The following is a 22,540-nucleotide window of genomic DNA, read 5'->3' as shown; positions in this document are numbered from 1 at the left end:
AAACCACATAATTCTGCTCATAAACCTGTAGCACTTTTTGACTCTGGTCACAAGGTATCTTGCAGGGAGTATAGAAAACATAGCGTCCGATTTTTTTTTTCTCTTTTGTTTTTTCCTAAGCCACCAGGAAAACCAGTGGATGAATAACATGTTCTGTTGGGTGAATGTTGAAAGGCTTGGGCAGAGTTGGCCCAAAACACATGGGGGGGGGGAGGCTTATCAGTGAAGGATCAAAAAAGCTGCAGTATCTTAACTGTAGGTGGCTTGGTGAATTCCTAGTGAAGATAATTTCCAAGGGGTAAAGCTTCAAACAAACAAGTGCAGCTCCAGCTTTAAAAGACTAATTAATTTGCAACTTAAGGAAATTATCTGAACCTTGTGGTGAACTCAATGGGGTTTATCTAAAATTGTAGTTAATGTTGCACTATAATTCTACAAATGGCAATGTCCAATGGATGTGTTAATTATAAATGGCATCCTTGCTTTCCTTATTAAAAACTTTTAACTGTTTTCAGAATTATCAATTAAAAATGTTTAAATTGGTTAAGTTTCAACATGTGAGCATATTGGAAATTTATGGCTCCTCTTGTTGAAAACATTTGGGGAAATGAACAGCTACCTGACTTTCTTTAAAATGTGGCCATTTTTCCCATGTTTATCTGCAAAGATTAAATATGGACTATGCTTTGGAGGAATGTGGTTCTCCTTCAATATTTTGCTAAAGCAGCTTTTCTAATGCATGTAGAGTCACCTCATTTGATCCACCTAGACTCTTGGACTGTTGAGTTGCTCTGTGGAAGCAGGTGATCAGAGAAACTGGGGAGCTTCAGAGACTTAGCATTACCCATTTAAGATTGTTTGTATTGATACAAGTTGAAAATTTCATGACTGGTAACTTGCTACGTTGTGTATAGCCGTTTGCATCAGATTACTGCTTCTGAAAATAATACTTTTTTTTTCGTTCATTATAGGAGTGTTTTGTGACGCCACAACAGACTTTACAGTGGATGCTAGTTCATTGACTAAGATTGGAGGAAACCATATCAAAACAAACATTACAAATCCTTCAGGAGCCCGAACGGATTGTCTAATTAAGGATAATGGCAATGGGACATATGCAGTGGAATATACTCCATATGAAAAGGGTATGGTGGAAGTTCATCTTGCATTAATGTTGGAATTATGAATAATTTGCCTTGAATCCTTTTCATATAATGTGTCTCCCCGTAACTTTTTTTTGCTGTTAATTAAAGAACTTAATTTAATGATAAGTAATTTAAATATTTATGGAAATATTCTTGGATTAAAGACTGCAATTTTAGGTCATCATTATAGTGGTAAGTTAAACTTCTGACTCTGAACTTGTGGTAGTTTCCAGATTGACAAGTAACCAACTTGTAATTAAAGATTCTGGTCTCATTTGTTAGCCCAGCACACTTAGTTTTCAGTCTCCAGGAGAGTAATTTCCTGTCTGTTGTAATAGGATTTGTTTGACACTTCAGTTTTGTAGCACGGCAGAACACTTCAACATTCATGTGTAGCAAGCAAATGAGAAAGCAAGTATTGGTTTTCATTGCTGAAGGCTCTGAGCCCAGGAGTATGTGTTGTACTACAAATTGTACACAGGAACGTGGTGAGACGATGCCTGGCACAGTGCATGCAGTTTTGGTTTCTTTACCTAAGAAAGGCTATACCTTCCATAGGAGTGCAGTGAAGGTTCACCAGGAGGGACTGTTTTCTGAGGACATTAAGTAGACTCTTATTATGCATCAGAGTTTTGAGAACAAAGAAAGATCTGTTTGAAACTCTTTAATTCTGGTGGGCCTTGATACACTGGATTCAGGAAGGGCGTTTACCCTGACAGTGGTATCTAGAAGAAGGGTGTTGAGTAAGACAGAACTGAGATGAGTTGTGAATTTGTAAAACCAGAGGCAGTAGAGGCGAAGCCGTGGGATGTTTGAGATCCCTAGCTCCAGGGCTTTGGGGAAGGAGCAGGAAGGTAATCCCAAGATGGGGTACATGCCATGATGGTATTGGCCTGCCGATCAAAAGGCCAGATTTCTTACTTCTGTGTTAAACGCGTAAAATAAATGAACTCTCCTGCTCAAGTGTTTTTGTTTGTGAAATGCCTTTTTACAGGGATGCATTCTATTGATGTAACCTATGACGATGCACCAGTTGTTAATAGCCCATTCATGGTAGGAGTCACAGAAGGATGTGATGCTTCACGTGTATCTGCAGCTGGACCTGGGCTTCAGGAAGGCTTTACCAACAAGGCCAATAAATTCTCTGTGTTAACAAGGTAATCTTGCATTTCTCAACTGTTTTTGGATTGGATTCTGAAGCTAGTTTATCCAGATTCAGTAACACTTCAGTACAACTAAGTTCTGTTCCATAATATGCATGATTTCACCCCTACAAACTAAACTTTTTGTTTATCAGTTTCTTGACTCCTGGAAAGTTGCTTGTCAGTCATTATATCTTTGTGGGCTTAGACTAGGTTGTAAGCCCATGTGATCTGCATTGGTATAACTGCAACTTTTTGACATTTTTCAGATTCCCTTATCTGTTTGTCTGGCAATTACACCATTTTGGAACAAAGCTACACATTACAGCTTGCCTGTTAACTACCATTGATTCTAGGTTGTATAATGGAGCAACATTGCAAGTGTTTCTAAGTAGATCAATTGTAATTCACGTGACATGTCACTTCACAATACAAAAAAATCCATTATAACTAATTGATTTTGAAACCAGCTCATAACTAGAAAATCTTGTGATCCAGAGGGGCAGGTATCGGTGGTCTTGGAATTACTGTTGAAGGACCTTCAGAAGCAAAGATGTCTTGTAAGGATAACAAGGATGGCAGCTGCAGTGTTGAATACATCCCCTACACTCCTGGAGATTATGATTTAAATATTACCTATGGAGGACATCACATTCCTGGTAACATTTTTTAGTCTGTTTCAATTTGGTTCCTTGAGCTTTGATTATAGCATTTGCTAAGATCATAAACAGCTAAATCACTTCCAGTAATTGGTAGCTAATTTCACAAGCTCTTGTTAGAGGATTGTCGAGTCATCATGACACTCAAACTACTGTGTGTTTTTCTAAAAGTTTGAGTGGTCTTACTGTTTCAAATGGAGATTGCTGAATACCAGTATGTGTAGATTACAATACATTATGCGAGCAACAGACATTTTAGAAGCTTTTTTAAAATCTTGATGTAATCAGATTCTACTTGAATTATTTTAACTTTCCAATCATTATTCTGACTTCCAAACTTTCAATTATGTTTGGACTGTAAAACAAATTTTTTAAGAAATAATGCTCAACATCAGTCTTCAATGTGAGGTCTATTGGAATGTGGCTTGAGCACTTGTTGAGTGTAGAAATTGTTGAATCCGGTGTCAAATATACTCATGATTTTCCCATTAAGCTTTTGATTTCAGTTCCTCCTTTTGTATATTGCTCACCACTCCAAAAGCCATTTAATAAGTTCCAAAAACTAAAACGTCCTCTCTCCTGCAGGCAGCCCGTTCAAGGTACCAGTGAAGGATGTTGTGAATCCCAGCAAGGTACAATGCAGTGGACCTGGTCTAAGTTCAGGAGTACGAGCCAAAGTTCCCCAACAGTTCACTGTGGACTGTAGCAAGGCTGGAAAGGCTCCTCTTCAAGTAGCTGTGTTAGGACCTAAAGGTAAGGAGATAACATCGGGCGTGCTTAGCTTTCCCTTTGACTGGCAAACCAGATCGTTGTGTAAGCTGGCCTGTAGGTGAATGTACCCACAGGACGATAAGGACCATTGGTCTAAACAGTAACGATTGAATGACAGTGCTGGTTAGTCAAGTGAATCACTTGCCAAAGCTCGTATTTACTGCAAGTAAAAGGTTTTCTATTCTAGTTTATGAGAGACAGCACCAACCATGGCACAGTCCTTTGAAAGTGATTGCAGACTTCTTTAAAGGAGAGACCAAGGGCGATGTCAGTGAGCCAGGTTTGGATTTGAGTTTGATAATTTCAGCAAGGCAAGAAAGGTGGCGGGCGTCCATTGCACTGGTCTTACCTGCTTTTGTACTAAGAGCCAAAGTAGAATTTGCTATGCCTAATGCTTCAAATGGTTTCTATGTTGTCACTCTAACCTGCCTTTCTAATAAGCCTGACTTTTTTCTAAAAAAAAATCTTTTATCTAGTCCCTTTAGATTTAATTTGTTCCAAGTCTTGAGTCACTAAGAAATGCATGTGCACCTTACAATGTTGACATTTCTGCACAGCCCAGTGGAAGGATTAATTCTGGCTATGCTTCTGAATTGGAAGTAATCTGAAATTTTGAGCAGATTTCTTTAGCTTCTCTTAGTGTAATAGTTATGATACAATTTTTTTTTTAAAACTTTTTTGCTCATTGAAAGTTTTAAGTTTGTGTTTGCTTTAATCTGTTTTATTTACTAGTTGAAGAAATGTTAACTTGGCCCACACTAGCTTTAACATGAAATTTCTCATAATCTATTCTGCTTCCTGCATTTAAATCTGTTGCTGTGTTTGGACATAGAACAGTGCAAAAACAGGAACATAGCCTTTGTTCTACCTTTTTGTACTGACTGTAACGCCAATCTAAACTAATGCCATATGCCCGCATATGTTCTGTATCTCTTCGAATCCCTATTACTTCATGTCTGTCTAAATGCCTCTTTTAAATGCCATTAATATCTGCTTCCAAGGTCTATGGCAGCACACACTTTTACTCTATCTGTGCCTCTCTGTACTTTTTATCTTTTGGGTTTCTATTCGACCTCTGCTCCAGGGAAAACGATCTAAATTTTTCTAGCCTCTCCTTTATCGCTAGTGCATACCAAACCATGCAACATCCTGATAGATCTCTTCTATGCTCTCTCCAATGTCTCCATGTTCTTCCTATACAGTGGCAATCGAAACTGCACACTATCTTCTAAACGTGGCCTAACCAAAGTTCTTTATTTGCAGCTGCAACAAATCTTGCCAACTTTGATACTTAATGCCCCAACTCATGAAGACAAAGATGTTGTATGTCTTTACCACTCTATCCACTTGTGTTGCTCTTTCAGAGAGCTATGGACTTGGCCCCCCAACATCCCTCTGTTCATCATTGCCACTAGGTATCCTGCCTTTTACATTTGACCAGGTTAAGCTCCATCTGCCATTTCTCCACCAAGTTTCCAGCTGATCTATATCCTGCTGTTTTCTTTGATGGCCATCTTCACTATTCACAACTCCAGTAATCTTCCTGTTGTCTGCAAATTTGCTAATTAAGCAACCTCCAAAGGGGTTCCAGCACTGATTTTTGCAGAACACTACTGAACACAGACCTGCAGACAGAGACATGTCCCTCCATCATTATTAGCTTCTATTAGCAAGCCATCTTTGTACTCAATTTGCAAACAAATTGTGAACCCCATGTTATTCCCCCCCCCACCTTTTGGATAGAGGGACATTTCAAATATTTTAAAATCCAAGTAGATAACATTCACTGTCCTACTCATCATTTTTGTCATTTTCTCAAAAAGACTGGATCAAATTTTGAGACACGACCTCCCCTGCCCAAGCAATGCTATCTCTAAGTGAATACTTTGCCAAATACAAGTGAGAGCCTCCAATACTTTCCCCTGCCACTGCTGTAAGAGATTGTATTAATCCCACAGCTTATTATGAATTCATGTTAATACTCAAAATTTTGAATTAAAATGTTGGCTGAATACATCTACCTCTGCCAGTTCTTGAAACTTTCTGCAGATTGTTGCCAGGAGCTGGATGTTGGTGATAGGCATAGAATATTTTAACATAATAATGACTTAAAGCAACTTTAGATTTTATAAAGATTTAACTTTTTATTAGACAGTAAATTTGAATTGGTAGGAATGAGACAGATGTAGATAGGTAATTGAGAAGTTCATACAAGGTACATCACCAGTTTGAGTGTTGCTAGTTTTAATAGCAAACTCTAATATTTGCATAAAACTTTGAATGAGTAATATAGTAATGTTAAAAGAAATGAAGCAGTAAAATATCAGGTTTAGGATGTTAAATCTACCAGACACCAACTGTCTTGTCCTGCACCCATTTTCTTGGGGTTGTATTAAACTTTTTAAGCTAACAATATTCCTCACTTACAACTGCTTCTGATTTTTGCTTATTTGCACCACTAGGAACTGATGGAGTAATACATTGTGATGGACTAATACTGTACTTGAGCACCTGCTGTGATGCAGTGGAAATTTTAACATTTCCAGTGTATCCAATAGTTTGATAATTTCATCTTTTCTCAGGCATAATCGAGCCCGTTGAGGTAATTGACAATGGTGATGGAACTCACACCGTCAGCTACACCCCCTCAGTTGAAGGGCTATATTCTGTTTCTGTCCAATATGGTGACGAGAACATTCCTCGCAGGTAATTTGAATTGCTTTTGTTTTTAGGTTGACGTTCTAGTGTATGATGTCATTAATCTCTTTTCAGAATTTAAATATTGAAAAAGAATTGGAATACGTTGATTTTAAAACGAACCATGTTTCCAGAGTTAAATAATTTTCCCATCTCTATCTTTCTAGTTTGTCCCTCTTGTGTTACCTTGATCTAATGGCAATTAACTGGTTTACTTTGAATTGAAACCAACTTTTCATTGCCATATCTTCAGTTTATGGACAAACTTTTGAAATAAAAACCTATTGGCTTCATTTTTAGCCAAGGATGTACATGTTGACAGCACAAGCTTCTGTTTTGTCCTACCGCTGATTTATTTACAATCTGATGTATGTAGTTGGCAAAATTGCCTTCCAGATTTGTTGTAATTGTAGCAATATTTATAAATTTAGGTAGAGTAGATGCATAGGCTCTGGAACCATAAATCTAGCTTAAATATCAACCAAAATTGTTTTTATATAATACGAGTGTATTTAGAGATCTATATTAATGAGTTAGTATCTACATATTTTAGTTATTTATCCCTTAACTACATTTTCTTAATCCATTTGTAGATTTTGGCGGTTTAATGTAAGTTCATATTATTCTTCCAAATACATGCTAAATTAATGAGTTTTTGTTTTCAGTCCTTTTAGGGTTAAGGTTCTGCCAACTCATGATGCCAGCAAAGTGAGAGCAAGTGGGCCCGGCCTCAATTCTTCTGGTGTTCAAGCTAGTCTACCTGTGGAGTTTACTATTGATGCCAAAGATGCTGGAGAAGGGCTCCTTTCTGTGCACGTGACTGTATGTTTTGAATTATTCATGCTCCTATAAAGTATATAGTGACAAAATTCAGTTTAAAATGTTGGGTGGCTACTTGCCAAATGGAATGTGGATAAATAAGGTTTCTTAAGTGTTTTTGAGATTTGGCATATCTGTTGATGTTGAAGATTCTGCTCCAGAATCTCGGGTGTTAAATCTACTATTTTACTAGAGAAGGTTTGACTTGCCCACTTCAGAAGAAATAGATCATATTGATTCTTAGTTCAGGATATTACTTGGGTTACAATAGCTGTCCTCTCCGTTCCTACCAACGAAAGGTCAAGGGCTCGAACCTTGAGCCTTCCACTTCTGAGGAGAAAATGCAGTGTCAGTCCAAGGAGGTTTTTGCCTCGAGCATTTGCTGAATGCAAGAAATTGAGAAGATGGTTTACAGTGAATAACTGGATTGGTCTTGGTGCTGCTGGGATGTTGAACCAACAGCTAGATGCCTGCTCCAAGTTTTTTTTTAACACTGACGGTAAAAATTGACCAAATTGCAACCCAGAATTTGATTATTCAGCCCCTTAATGTTGCAGTATTGCAGAATCTCTCTTTAAGCATGTCACGTTTTAACTTAATTTCTTAGTTCCTTTTCATCAGCCCATCGTTTGCTGCCATGGTCAGGGTGAGCAAGGTGGAGGGAGGGGTGGCTTCAAGGAAAGAGAATAATCTAATTCCAATTGAATTGAATATAGAAATGGGGAGGTTCTGTTGCAAGGCATTGGTGAACCCATACTTAGGGTATTGGCTCAGTTTTGGAGGGGTGTGATTAAACTGTAATGACTGCAGAAAGGATTTGCACATATATTGTCAGGATTTACGCTTGTATAGTCAGGATTCAGGATTAAGTTAGGAGGAGAGGTTAGACAGTCTTGGCCTTTACTCCATGGAGCATAGGAGATGGAGGAGTGATAAAATCTCAAAGGACATTGAAAGGGTGGGTGTCTTTCTTTCTCCACCCCCCCTCCCCCTCCCCGCAGATTGGAGAATTGAAAGCTAGGAGACAGTTTGTATGGGTGGAGGTGAAAGGTTTAAGAACCTGAGGGTCAACCTTTTGTTCACGGGTTGGTAGATAACTGGAACCAGCTGCCAGACCAAGTGGTTGAAGTGGATGCAATAGATACAGTGGATTTAAGAATTGCTTGGACAGCTGTATGGTTGACAAATTTGGAATGATTTGGGATTAACATGCATCTTGGTTGGTATGGACATGAATGGGCTGAAAGACCCCTCCCCCCAACTGTATATGACTCATCCATTATTTTAAAATGGAAGGAAAAGACCCTCTTTGGTTGCTGTTCCCCCGCCCCACCACCCTACCTCAGGAATGTGCTCCCGAAAAGCACTTGCTAACCCAGCTGAAACACACAATTTCCCTCCTCCTCCTCCTCCCCCCCCCGCCCCCAAGGCTAAAGACCTAATGTTTGCTACTATCCTGGGTTCCCAACCTGGAGTCCATGGACCTCTCAGTTAATGGTAAGGCTCTATGGCATTAAAAAAAAAGGTTGGGAACCCCTGGTCTACATATAATTCTCCATTTCAGCTAACTCTGCAAATGAGTTTGTAGCATTAAATCGAAAGCTTAATGTCAGTGGATTCCAGTTAATTGGGTCATTGCTTAATCAGTGCGGCCACTTATTTGGGACAACTCACAAACAAAAACTGATCAAGAAAATTGCTGGGATTCCTTTTGTTTATTTGGGACACTAAGCCGCTTAACAGAGACAGGAAACTGTTGCAGAAGTTTCTAATGGGCTTCAGACGTATCTGCTTGTGTAGGTGTTAGACACGGCACTATGCTTAGAACAAATAAATTTTCTTAAAGCATTATTTATGTGTGATTTTGTTCAAAAAGCAGTGATACTTTGATAGTTGGTGAGAAGTAAGGAGCAAGACAGTTTAGAACTGCTTTAATCTCAATAGACAATAGGTGCAGGAGTAGGCCATTCGGCCCTTCGAGCCAGCACCGTCATTCACTGTGATCATGGCTGATCATCCACAATCAGTACCCCGTTCCTGCCTTCTCTCCATATCCTTGACTTCGCTATCATTAAGAGCTCTATCTAACTCTTTCTTGAAAGCATCCAGAGAATTGACCTCCTCTGCCTTCTGAGGCAGTGCATTCCACAGATCCACAACACTCTGGATGAAAAAGTTTTTCCTCAACAACGTACTAAATGGCCTACCCCTTATTCCTAAACTGTGGCCTCTGGTTCTGGACTCCCCCAACATCGGGAACATGTTTCCTGCCTCTAGCGTGTCCAATCCCTTAATAATCTTATATGTTTCAATCAGATCCCCTCTCACCCTTCTAAATTCCAGAGTATACAAGCTCAGTCGCTGCAATCTTTCAACATATGACAGTCCCGCCATCCTGGGAATTAACCTCGTAAACCTACGCTGCACTCCCTCAATAGCAAGAATGTCCTTCCTCAAATTTGGAGACCAAAACTGCACACAGTACTCCAGGTGTGGTCTCACCAGGGCCCTGTACAACTGGAGAAGGACCTCTTTGCTCCTACACTCAACTCCCTTTGTTATGAAGGCCAACATGCCATTAGCTTTCTTCACTGCCTGCTGTACCTGCTTGCTTACTTTTGGTGACTGATGAACAAGGACACCTAGATCTCGTTGTACTTCCCCTTTTCCTAACTTGACAACATTCAAATAGTAATCTGCCTTCCTGTTCTTGCCACCAAAGTGGATAACCTCACATTTATCCATATTAAACTGCATCTGCCATGCATCTGCCCACTCACTCAACCTGTCCAAGTCATCTTGTATTATCTCAACATCCTCCGCACATTTCACGCTGCCACCCAGCTTTGTGTCATCTGCAAATTTGCTAATGTTACTTTTAATCTCTTCATCTAAAACATTAATGTTTATTGTAAATAGCTGCGGTCCCAGCACTAAGCCTTGCAGTATCCCACTGGTCACTGCCTGCCATTCTGAAAGGGACCCATTAATCGCTACTCTTTGTTTTCTGTCAGCCAGCCAATTTTCTATCCATGTCAGTACCCTACCCCCAATACCATGTGCTCTGATTTTGCCCACTAATCTCCTATGTGGGACCTTATCAAAGGCTTTCTGAAAGTCATAGTCATACTTTATTGATCCCGGGGGAAATTGGTTTTCGTTACAGTTGCACCATAAATAATAAATAGAAATAGAACCATAAATAGTTAAATAGTAATATGTAAATTATGCCAGTAAATTATGAAATAAGTCCAGGACCAGCCTATTGGCTCAGGGTGTCTGACCCTCCAAGGGAGGAGTTGTAAAGTTTGATGGCCACAGGCAGGAATGACTTCCTATGACGCCCTGTGCTGCATCTCGGTGGAATGAGTCTCTGGCTGAATGTATTCCTGTGCCCACCCAGTACGTTATGTAGTGGATGGGAGACATTGACCAAGATGGCATGCAACTTAGACAGCATCCTCTTTTCAGACACCACCGTGAGAGAGTCCAGTTCCATCCCCACAACATCACTGGCCTTACAAATAAGTTTGTTGATTCTGTTGGTCTCTGCTACCCTCAGCCTGCTGCCCCAGCACACAACAGCAAACATGATAGCACTGGCCACCACAGATTTGTAGAACATCCTCAGCATCGTCCGACTAGTTGTCCAGGTAAACTACATCCACTGGCTGTCCCTTGTCCATTTTCATAGTTACATCCTCAAAAAAAAATTCCAGAAGATTAGTCAAGCATGATTTCCCTTTCGTAAATCCATACTGACTTGGACCAATCCTGTTACTGCTATCCAAATGTGCCGTTATTTCATCCTTTATAATTGACTCCAGCATCTTTCCCACCACTAATGTCTCTGCGGTTTCAAGCATTTAGGCTTGGAGATGCCAGAAATGGCCGCGAGTGAAACTGAAAGTATTTCACAACAAGTTAGGAACTACAAAAATTTGAAGGTATCGACAATCATCTTGAATGTTACAATGAAAATGAAGTTTTTGCAGGTGCAATGATCAAAAGCATTGTATGAAGGCAGTCCATTTTCTGCACGAGTTGTTCGTGCTGATTTTGTTCACTTACGTTCCAATCAAAAGAACATGGTAATGTGCTCTGGGTAAATTCCTCCATTGATAAGTATTTGGAACTAGAGTTATAGTATTGTAGTAGTATTAATAGTGTTCTAATTTGTTCTGTACTTCATTTAAATACATAACTACCCAATTTTGTAACTTTCTAGCTATATCCTTGAAACTTCATCTGATTGCCACTTAATTGGGCTAAAATGTATTGAATAAAATGAACTGCAATGGACTGTATTTCACACTAAGAAATTGGGAATGGTCTACTGTGATTATTTAACATGAAAATTTTTTAATATTTTGTCTCTAGAGGATATTAATAACACTTGGGGGTGTCATTTCTTTCACAGGATCATGAAGGAAAGCCAAAGAAAGCCAATATCTATAACAATAACGATGGCACCTACAGGGTTTCCTATATACCAGATAAAACAGGGCGTTATACCATTGTCATTAAATATGGTGGTGATGAGATTCCAGCATCTCCTTATCGGATCCGTGCTGCAGCTGTTGGTGATGCCAGCAAGTGTACGATGTCTGGTAAGTAAAGGACTTGCGGACAAGTTTACTTGAAAAGTTTTAAAAAGTGGAAAAGTTGATCTTTGTGTAAGTGGGCTAATAATTTCCATGTGTAGCTTGACGGAATGCAGTTGTACTTGAATACTGCACTAATAACATGAGGAGCTAGATTATGTTCCTGATTAGTAAACTTTATAAAGACTGCAGATTTGGACAACACTGTTAGATAGTGACAGAATAATAGAGCATAGAAATGGGCAGGTTGTCCCACAATATCTGTGCGGTCTATGATGCCATATAAAACTAAATCTCTTCTGCCAGCACATGATCCATATCCCTCTCTTCCCTCCTTATTGTTGTAGGCATCTAAAAGCCTTTGAACAACACAGCTTCACCAATACACCTGGAAGCTTGTTCTAGGCACCTACGACTGTATTTCTAGTAGGAAAAATGTGACTGGCACATTTCAATTAAATGTTCCCCTCACTGTAAGTATATCCTCTAGTATTTGACACTTGCGACTTGGGAGAAGGAGATGTGGTAGTACAGCATGCAGCTGAGGAATATTGCACCCAATAAAAGTGTGAATGTTTTCGCTTAAGATAACACACCAGTCATGTCTTGTTTTGTCTTGGTTGATTTTGAAACAGTATTGGAGCAGCCTTATTAATGTAATACTATACTCCCACTTCTCTTCCCTTTTAATAATATAGTTTGGCTGCCAACTCATGTGACTTACCAAAGGCTTGATTATTTCTCATTGTAGATCAGACCTGATCCCTAGATTTAACTGAGTTAATGTGGACTGTCCCTAGTAGTCTACCTTTCAGCCCTGGTAGTTGTTGGAGCATAAATAGAACATAGAAATCTACAGCACATTACAGGCCCTTTGGTCCACAATGTTGTGCCGATCATGTAACCTACTCTAGAGACTGCCTAGAATTTCCCTACCGCATAGCCCTCTGTTTTTCTAAGCTCCATGTACTTACCTACAAATATTTTAAAAGACCCAGTTGTATCCAGCTCTACCACTGTTGCTGGCAGTGCATTCCATGCACCCACCACAATAGGGATGGTGTAGGTGGGAGGTGGGGAAGCTATTTTAGCATAAAAACACAGCCACTCAAAAATCTCAGCAGGTTCAGCTGCATATGCGGACTGTCAAAGTCAGCATTTTAGGTCTGAAATCCTTGAGGTAGTACTGAGGAAGAAAGCAGGCATTAGTTGTGCTCGGATGACCGTCACAATTGGGGCATGTGAGCACAGGTGTCAGTAACGTGGAATTTACAGGGTTTACCAAACCTTTATTCATTCACTAAGGCAATGAAATGTCACTAGATTTATTGGTTTAACAAGCCAGTTAAAAGTCTGATTGTTGGCTAACTTGCTGCAAGCCTGGTGTTCTGTAAGAAGAGCAGATTTAATTCTGCAACTGGTATGAGTGAACTAGATGAGGTTTGCTGAGGGTCTGCTGGTTTTGAGTTATTCTTGGGGTGGGCTGAAGTAGACAATGCTGATGGTATTGGTGAGATCTAAACTAGTATCTTCCAAGTATTTAATGTAGCCTTGTTGATTAACAGCATTGTGATTCATTATCCCAAAAATGTTGTTTGTTGACCTTTTAACTGAAGATAATCCAACCATTTCAGCTAAGTAATCTGAATTTAAGCAGTTCAAATTGAAACTCTAGTTGGACATTCTGTGATCTGGTATCTCCCATGGTCTAGCATGTTTTGAGTCTATAGTACGGATGTGTACTAATTTGTAGCTAATTAGCTGACTTGTGCAACTTTTGCCATCTCAGCCAACAGTGTCTCTGATTTATGGAAACTTCAGGTTATGGGCAGGTTTTGAAACCATTTGCTGACATGGGGGAAGAACAGTTCTCCTGCTCAGAAGATGAGGAACAATGTCTGTGGTCTGGATTTTCTGTAGTTAGGCCCCAGTTGGGTCCCAAGGGTGCTGGACTATCTTTAGAAAGGAACATACCATATCTACTAAACACCACCTAAAGTTGGAATGTGCATTGTTTATGTGCGCTTTGAAGGAGTAGATAGGTAATTCAAAGTTTAGAAATTCCATTCCACAGACAGCTTTCATTTGAGCACAGTAAACTGCAACTTCCCGATTATGTTGAAGGTTCTGGCCTTGGACCAACTGTTCAGTTGGGAGAAGAACTGGGAGTGAAGGTCGATGCGAAAGCTGCGGGAAAAGGCAAAGTCACCTGCACAATCTGTGCCCCTGATGGTACTGAAGTGGAAGCTGATGTTATTGAAAATGATGATGGAACCTACAATATCTACTACACTGCACCTGAAGCTGGAACATACGTTGTTTATGTGCGCTTTGGAGGAGTAGATGTTGCCAACAGCCCATTCCATGTTGTGGTGAGCTTTGCTGAATTTGATGTCTTTTAAATTGGGATGTGGATAAAATTTGGATTGACTAAATCCGTAATTAAAGGTGAGCCCTTCTCAGACTCTTCACCAAAGGACAACTGTGTAGGAGCTGCTTAGTTATTTTTTGGTCAATTATTGGCTCTTGGAATGTTATTTTGATTTGTAAAATCAATATTGCACTCTCAGAAGCTTGTTATAATTGTAGAATATTCTTTATAATGTCCTTTTAAGTGATGCTTTCCATCACATCTGGTGGAAACTTCCATTATACAAGATAGCTTTCTCTTAGAGCAGTTGTGTGATTTTTTTCCAAATTGAAGAATTTGGCATCTCCCTGCATTTGATGAAAATGTTAGTTCAATACTGGAGAATCGTGAAGCAAAATATTTGAATGCCTTGTAAACATAGCATTTCTCACTTGTCTTTATAAAATAGTGTATACTCCAGCTTATTGTGAGTATTACCCATTGGAGTTTCCTGAATTACAAATGCCTTTATTGGAATAACAAGAAAATCGATTTCCAGATTGTATGCAGCCTGAAGTGAGCCATCCTAAACTCCTCCAATATAGTTCAGTTTTAAGATTCCAATATTGGATGTGTGATTTTGTTAAACTTGGTGATATTCATCTTGGTGAACATATGCTCTGTTTTGTAAATCTCCTCCATTTAAAAAAAATGTACTTGGCATGCCGGGATGTCTTGGACATTATATTCAGGAAACACCTTTTCAGATTCCCCTGCTTTTAAACAAGAGTGTTAATTTTTCCCCTTTTTTGATGTTGTAGCTGCTCATCATTGCAGATGGCTTTTAATCCCCGATTTGGGATTTGTTTAGCTTTCTCCTAAATTTGTCACGTTTCAAGATTCAAATTTATTTATCATGTGTAAATTGAAACATATGTTTGTGTTAATTATATTCTCAAACATGCATTGTTTGTGTTAATTATTCTTATTGGCCCTGACTACGAAGATCAGTTGAGGTGAATCCATGTAAATAGAAAAGGCTCTTTGATGCCTACATTTTTGTTGAGCTGATTTGTGATGAACTAGGACTCTAAACTTGATTGCAGTTAGCCAACAGCAAGATGAAAAAGTGAATTGATAGTTCTCTCAGTTGAATAAAAGTAGTTTTTAAATGATGTCTTGGTTCAAAGCCAGATTGTGGAAATCTTGAACAGAATTTGCTGCTGCTTCCATGAAGAGCTTGTAGTAGAGCTCAAATCTGATACAAAAGCATGCCTGCCCAAGGTGGGGTGGCACAGTAGCATAGTGGCTAGCACTACACTTTATAGTACAGGTGACCAGGGTTCAATTCCCGCCACTGCCTGTAGGGAGTTTGTACGTTCTCCCTGTGACCCCATGGGTGTCTTTCCCTGGGTGCTCTGGTTTCTCCCCGCAGTCCAAGGACCTGCCAGTTGATTGGTTAATTGGTCATTAGACTCAGATTGAGTTAGGGGATTGCTGGGCAGTTGTGCCTCAATAAGTAATGGCAGTTTGCAGGCTAGATACTGGATCTCCCTTAGCATTGATTGGGTGCTGGAGAATACACTGCTTTATAACCACAATGCTAACTTACTGGTGTATTGGCAACTGATACTGAATGTCAGTTAATTTAATCATGTTATACACTTGCATAAGCCAGACAAAATTATTTGATGAGAACCTTCTTTCATTTGTGAAAAATGTGATTTTTTAAAAAATATTTAACTTTCAGGTGAAACAGTTGGATTGAATTTACATGTGTTTCAAAACTAACTTGCTATTTACCATCCACCAGGCCACAGATGAAGGTCCAATAGTGCCACAGCAGCTGGTACAACAGCAGCAGCAATCACTAAATGCTTATCCCCCTGGCTTCCAACCCTGGGTACAGATTTTAATATATTAAACTTTCTATTAGTCTCTTCTTCCTTATCTAGTGTTCACAGCTTGCTGGGATCTGCCATCTGGACTGCTTGATTTCTTCCCTTTCTATCCAATTTTAGCTATTGTGACTTTTGTTTTCATTAGCTGATGGATAAGCTCTCAATTTTGCACAGGTGGAATTGTATTATCAGCTTATTTAACAGGAACTCTAAAGCTGGCTACATAAAAATAACCTGCAAGTACAGTCCCTACTCCTTTGCAGGAAACAGGTTAATGATTTGCCTCTTACACACTTTGGGCAATGTAAATCCGGAACCAAATTGCAGCAAATCATTACATATGTTGCCCCCTGCCCCCAAGTCATTGGTACACCAAGAATCGGACATTAAGGTATAAAGAACTGATAGACATGCATGAGCCATTTTACACACTGTGGCAACTATATAAATCACTGACATTGAAAATTACATTTTGGCCCTTTTAAATGTTATACTTTGAGTTGGGACTGTATTTCAAAATGCATCTTGCCTCTTTTCAACTCTTCCACGTGCCTGCTAAATATGGGTTGAATTGGTTGGTTGGTCAAAATCTTAAATACTTGAACAAATTGAATATATTATTAATGCTCCTATATGTTGTGTGTTTCTAAAATATAGCATTCAACAAATTAAACCTATTACAACTTTATGCAATTGGTCATTAGCATATCACTCATAATCTGAAGCAGCTGAGCTGATACCAGACCAGCGGTCCTTCTTTCCATAGATGCTGCCTGGCCTGCTGAGTTCCTCCAACATTTTCTGTGTGTTGCTTTGATTTCCAGCATCCGCAGAGTTTCTCTTGTCAGTGGTTCTTCGATGCCTCACGTTACTCATGGCTATGAGAGTTTTGCAAAGTTATCGTTAATTCTAAATCCTTGATTGTAAGATAAAAATTGGGGCTCTATTTTGAATCTCTGTTAAATGAAGCATTAAGTAGATATCTTGATATTTTGGAAATGCATTGATACGGGTGAGAAACAAAACTACAGATGCTGGAGATCTGAAACAACAGTAGAAAAAGTGGAAGCATTCAGCAACTCGGGTAAAACCTGAGGAAAGGGTTAACAATTTGGGTTGAAGGCGCTGTTCAGTTTTCAGGGAAGTCTTTAGCCTGAAAGGTTTGTTATTCCTTTTCCTTCAGATGCTGCCTGATCGTATCTTTCAATCATTTTCTTTTTTGAGTGTTCCTTCACTGAATTGCTATAAAGTAATAAAAATAGCTGCATAATATGGCATAAATCAAACATCCCACCTACCAAAAGGTATAGAAACAAAAGTTATAGTGCTGAAGCAAACCCTTTGGTCTGTCGTGTCTGTGCTGATCATGATGCCAAATTAAACTCCATTCCAGTTTCCTGCACATGGTCTTTATCCCTCTACCTTCACTGTTCATGTTTGTCTAAATGTCTCTCAAAGGTTGCTATGAAATCTGCTTCAATTTCCTCTCCCTGGCAAGTGCTTTCCAGGCACCTACCATTCAGTAAGTGACATGCCTTAAATCTCCTTTTTAACGTTCTCCTCTCAAACGTATGCCCCTCAAATGGACACTTCCATCCTGGCGGGTGGGGGGAAGAAGTTTCTATTTACTGTACAAAAGCTTTTCAAATTTGTAGTATAATTCCATCTGGTTGTCCTTGGCCCCTATTCCAGAATCTCCTTTTGTAGCTTATTCACTCCCATCTGGGCAACCTCTTGGTGCTCCCTCCCCAGGCCTCTATCCTTATCTAGTGTGGTGACCAAAACCACACAGGATATTTACGTTTTGGCCTAATTAAAGTTTTGTACACCTGTAACATGACCTCCCGTGTACTGACCCATGAAGGCAACCATGTCATTCGCCTTTTCTGCCCTCCACTTTCAAAGAGCAATGAACTTGCACCAATGATCCCTCTCCTTCGATGTCTCCATGAGTCTTGTCATTTACTGTATACCTTCCTCTTGCATCCTCTTGACCTACTAAAGTGCAGTACCTTACACCTGTGCTGATTAAAGTTTTATCTGCCATTTCTCTACTCACTTCCAACTGATCTATATCTTCTGTCCTCTTTTACACCCTTCCTCACTCTCCACAACTCCACTAATTTTTTGCGTCAAGTAAATACAACATTCTTATTCCAGTGAACATTAAGTTAAGTACTAATACGGAACTAATGAGTTAAAACTTATTGAATAATTATAAATATTTAACTGTTGCTCAATAGCTGCTGGTTATTTGCTTACACTAGTTGCTTGTACACTTTTGGCTTTAAAACCAATTGTTGGAAATGTGCAGCTCTGCAGCATGACTATTCTTGCTGGGACACTTCAGAAATGATGATTAAGCAAAGTGTGGGTAAAAGGAATGGGAAAACAAGTAGATAACAAAAAAGGGGAAAAATCTTGGGCCATTTTGGGATTAGAATGGTCATGAAATAGTGCTGTGTTTTGGGATTGGGGGTAAGTCTCGATGGGTGCAAGATGGGGTCAAGAAATTTCTTGGAGCAGTGCTTAAGATTTTTTTCAAGATTGAATCCAATGACTATGAAAGGCTTTAATTTGTGTCACATTGAGGTTCTGAATTCCCAGCCTTCATTGGGGCAGATGTGGAGATGCGAGAAATGGTAGCGAATTATAACATTGAAAATGCTTGTGTAGTAGGCATGGTGGTCAAACAAACTTTATATTCTCAGCATAGGAGGAACTGTGTTGTGAATGTAGCATATAGAATTGAAGAAAGTACTAAATATGCTTTTCACCTTTTATTGGTGCCATGAATGCAGAAAAGGGAAGAGATGGAAGTTCTTCATCTCTGGTTAAACTGAGAAAGATGGGGGTAATTTGAGAAATGGTGGAGAGTTGAGTGGGTCCTGACCCTTGCTCTGCTCAGGTTATTGGTGGCAGTAAGAACCTGATGTGAGAAACCGCTTTGTGAATGGTACAGCAGGATAGTTGAATTGAAATCTTGACCACACGCCCCCACTCCTCTGATACGATGTTTGGTAAATTTGTATTTAATCTAAATGTTAATGGGCTTTAAAATTGGTTTCTGGCTAAATGACTAGTCTCCAAGATCTGCAGTTTCCAATCTTGGGTATAAAAAGCAGAGGGTGATATTAATGCTAATATTCAGAGTATAAACACTTTGTATTTATGAGCCATTTCAGATTGCTACAAGGTGGAACGACTGAATGCAGTTTTAATTTCCATTTGGTGCTATAACTAATACAAGTTGATAAGAGGTTGGTCATGCATCAGACCTGTGAGTTTTGAGGTCTCGTAAGATTTCTGAATCTTACTTAATGGAATTTCAGGAGGGACACCAACTCCTCAAGCAATTGGTTAAAACCATTGAGTGAAACGCTATGGGCTGCTGCAGAAAATAGTTTGAATAGAATACTTGCATTTGTAGCTGGACGGTTGAAGTATGGGATGAAAGTTTGCTTGTACTCTTCAGAACCCTGAATAAATATTTCTGGACTGCAAACATTGGGGAAAGATATCCTTGTAGTATAGGTGTTGAAGAATATTAAACTGAAATGGAATATACAATTGGTAGTTTGGGGAGCGGGGGGGGGGCGGGTGGTGGGAAAGGTGAGCATGCCAGGACAATGAAGTACTATTAAATCGTGATGCAGAGTTTGCAGATGTGTGGTCTTTAATATGTAGATTATCTGATCCACTGGTGCTCCTAGGCTGCTGCCCACTTGATCAGCTGCTCCAAAGTCTTATTGTCTGTACTTAATCCACTTAAAGCAGATAACAGCAATTAAAGTAGTCAATACAGAGTAGTATCCTGTGCTTGAATTCCTCCCTACATTTATGGTGTCTTGTCAAGAGGCAGTTTGGAGTGGAACTTTGTTGGGAACTAAAGCTGTTGTTTCAGGTTAGGGTCCAGGAAAATCTAGAAATTAAATCTGGACCTGGTTTGCTTCTATTAAGAACATGTACCTGGAATGCAGTGAAGATTCTTCAGACTGATTCCTGGGATAAGAGATTGAGTTGACCAGAGCTATATTTACTGAAGTTTAGAAGAATGAGTGGAGATCTCATCAAGATGTATAATATTCTGTCAGGGCTCAACAGACTTGATCTAGGAAGCATATTTCTCCCAGTTGGGGTGGGGAGGGGCAGGGTCAAGAACAATGTCAGTCTTAAGATATGGATCAAGGCAGTTGGGAGTGAGATGAGGAAATTGCTTCAGTCAATGAACCTGTGGAATTTCCTGTCACAGAAGGGAGCAGAGCCCAAGTGACTGACTATACTTGAGGTAGTTGGAATTTTCGACAAGGCATCAGAGGGTATTGAGACAAGCTCAGCCACAATTACGTTGAAAAACAGAGCACACAAAATATCTAGCTGACCATGTCCAAATGACAGTGAGTGAGCCTTTTAAGAATTTGGGCTCAATTCCACAAAAGGGCAATTTTATGCTGTATCAGTCTCGGATCTAAAACTGTATATTTTAGCATGATGAAGAAAACTAGGAAAGAGACTGAATTAGGGAGGTTGCATTAGAGCAGTTACGGTCTCCTGAGAGCACCTGCCCATAAATTCAGCATCTTAAGAATGCAGAGCAGAATTCACTTTTAACTTGAGCCAGATTTTTGCAGTGCAGTTCAACAAAACATTCAAATGTGTTGCATCAAGTTGATAGGAGAAATGAGTACAATTATTTAATTGAGTTTCCATTCTGACCATCTTTGCTGCTTTAATATTCTTTCCAGGCACAAGTGAACTGGAACTTTCCCAACTGGATTAGCACCTTGAGGACTTTCTCCACCCGTTGCCACCTCTCCCCCCCCCCCACCTGTTCTATACACAATACACACTATAAATCAGAGTTCTCTTGCTATCTGGCAATTAACACGAGAAAACTCTCATTACAGCTGAATTCAGGGCAATGGGAGCTCAACCTGTACAGCATTGAGTGTACCTGCTCAGGCACTAACACCAGGACCATTTCTGGGCTTTTGTTGCTTCAGGTTTGGAGACTGCAGTTTGTAGCTGGAAGGATTTGGTCACATCCTCGCAACAACTAAACTTGGAATTTGAAGGGAATTATCAGGAGGCCAGACTGCATGTGATCTGGCTGCTGTGTTCCAGTCATTTTAGACTTTTTGCATTGGTTATTCATTCTATTTTGCTTTCTCAGGACAGGGTGAAATTGTGGGTAAATTTACTTTGAAACACAAGATCTTTCCAATTGAGATATTTAGTCTAAAAACTTCTCAAAGGAATTTTATCCTTTTCTTACCTGCACTAGAACTGTTTTTTTTCCTCCCCCACCCCCATTCTCTGACGTTGATTTCTGGGAATGGAACATTTTGGTTAAACCTCTAGTTTACAAATCCTTGTATCACTGATTCAGCACCATAACAGCTGATTATGTGTCTAGTGTCGGCAGTTTTGCAGATTTAATTGTTGGAGTCTAGGGTTTTATCTGTAATAATTGCAATACTTGGTGATAATTTTGTTTTATTTACAATGAGAATTTGAACTATGCAGCCATTCAATTAAATACTGAGGACATTTGCAGTTTTCAGTTTATCTTACTGGTCCTCGAATGGGAATTGACAAGGAATTGGGCAAACTAAGTGCAATTTTTACAAGATTTCTTTTGTAAACAGAAATATAGTATTTTCCACAGATAGTCAAAACAGCAAATGTTTGGACAGTGTTGTGAAGTATTGATCTTTAAAATACCTCTGAATTCTTCAATGCCTTTATCAAGGTGCACGATGGCGCTTATGTGGGAGCTGATGAAATAGATCGCTTGGGCTTGAGACCTTTTGACATTGTTATTCCCTTTGCTCTTAGGACTGGAGAGATCACAGGTAAGGTTTATTTCATAATCCAGGTAACAGATTTCTACCTTGAATGAAATACTTAGTTTGAAAAGTTTGGAGCCGGCAAGTTACTTTGGTAATGAGCTGGTATGGACAAACTAGGACGAAGGTGGCCTCTTGTGCTTTAATGATTCTATGGTATTTTTTGAAATATTGTATTCTAAGGTTGATTTATGATCTGGATCAAATCAACTAATCTCCAAATCCCTCCCACTTGGCCATTTTGAAAGAAAGATTGAGTTGTATTTGCAGTGTAGTGTTTGTTTTGCTCCTAAGGGTGGATTATTTTTATAATTCAAAGAGAACTGAATTTATTTGGAGGTGCTGCAACTGCATGTGCAGGTAGCTTTTGTAACGAAACAGTTAATGTTTTGGCTCAATTTCCTTGTAACTCTGCTGCTCTGCAGATGCTGCCTGATCTGGGTGTTTCTGGTGTTTTCTTTCATATTCATGTTTTAAACTTGGCTTAAAAAAAACATTGAGGCTTAACTTCTGATCCTGTGTCAACCATTGATCATTCAGAAATGATACTGGGTTTAGTTCACTACACTTTGCTGCTATGTTTCCGGACTGAAGTTTTAGTGC

The 22,540-nt window shown here is 39.4% G+C and overlaps 1 protein-coding gene across 7 annotated transcripts in view; it reads left to right on the top strand.

The window, feature by feature from the left end:
* Positions 1–22,540, top strand: part of flnbl (filamin B, like) — a 177,240-nt gene that overhangs the window by 115,753 nt on the left and 38,947 nt on the right. For 3 of the 7 annotated variants that reach the window (XM_063068019.1, XM_063068024.1, XM_063068018.1), the window contains exons 23-33: positions 972–1,145; positions 2,140–2,302; positions 2,786–2,946; positions 3,532–3,699; positions 3,905–3,997; positions 6,300–6,423; positions 7,080–7,236; positions 11,654–11,843; positions 13,962–14,209; positions 16,001–16,090; positions 21,841–21,943. In XM_063068019.1, coding sequence (XP_062924089.1) covers positions 972–1,145; positions 2,140–2,302; positions 2,786–2,946; positions 3,532–3,699; positions 3,905–3,997; positions 6,300–6,423; positions 7,080–7,236; positions 11,654–11,843; positions 13,962–14,209; positions 16,001–16,090; positions 21,841–21,943 — 1,671 coding nt within the window. The remainder of the gene's footprint in view (positions 1–971; positions 1,146–2,139; positions 2,303–2,785; positions 2,947–3,531; positions 3,700–3,904; positions 3,998–6,299; positions 6,424–7,079; positions 7,237–11,653; positions 11,844–13,961; positions 14,210–16,000; positions 16,091–21,840; positions 21,944–22,540) is intronic. The other 4 variants (XM_063068022.1, XM_063068021.1, XM_063068020.1 and 1 more) reach the window with 3 other exon arrangements.

The sequence above is a fragment of the Mobula hypostoma genome, chromosome 15 (genome assembly GCF_963921235.1).
Source record: "Mobula hypostoma chromosome 15, sMobHyp1.1, whole genome shotgun sequence".
Classification (NCBI taxonomy): Eukaryota; Metazoa; Chordata; class Chondrichthyes; order Myliobatiformes; family Myliobatidae; genus Mobula; species Mobula hypostoma.
The sequence above is the reverse complement of the archived record's forward strand: the minus strand, read 5'-3'. Positions and strand labels throughout refer to the sequence as shown.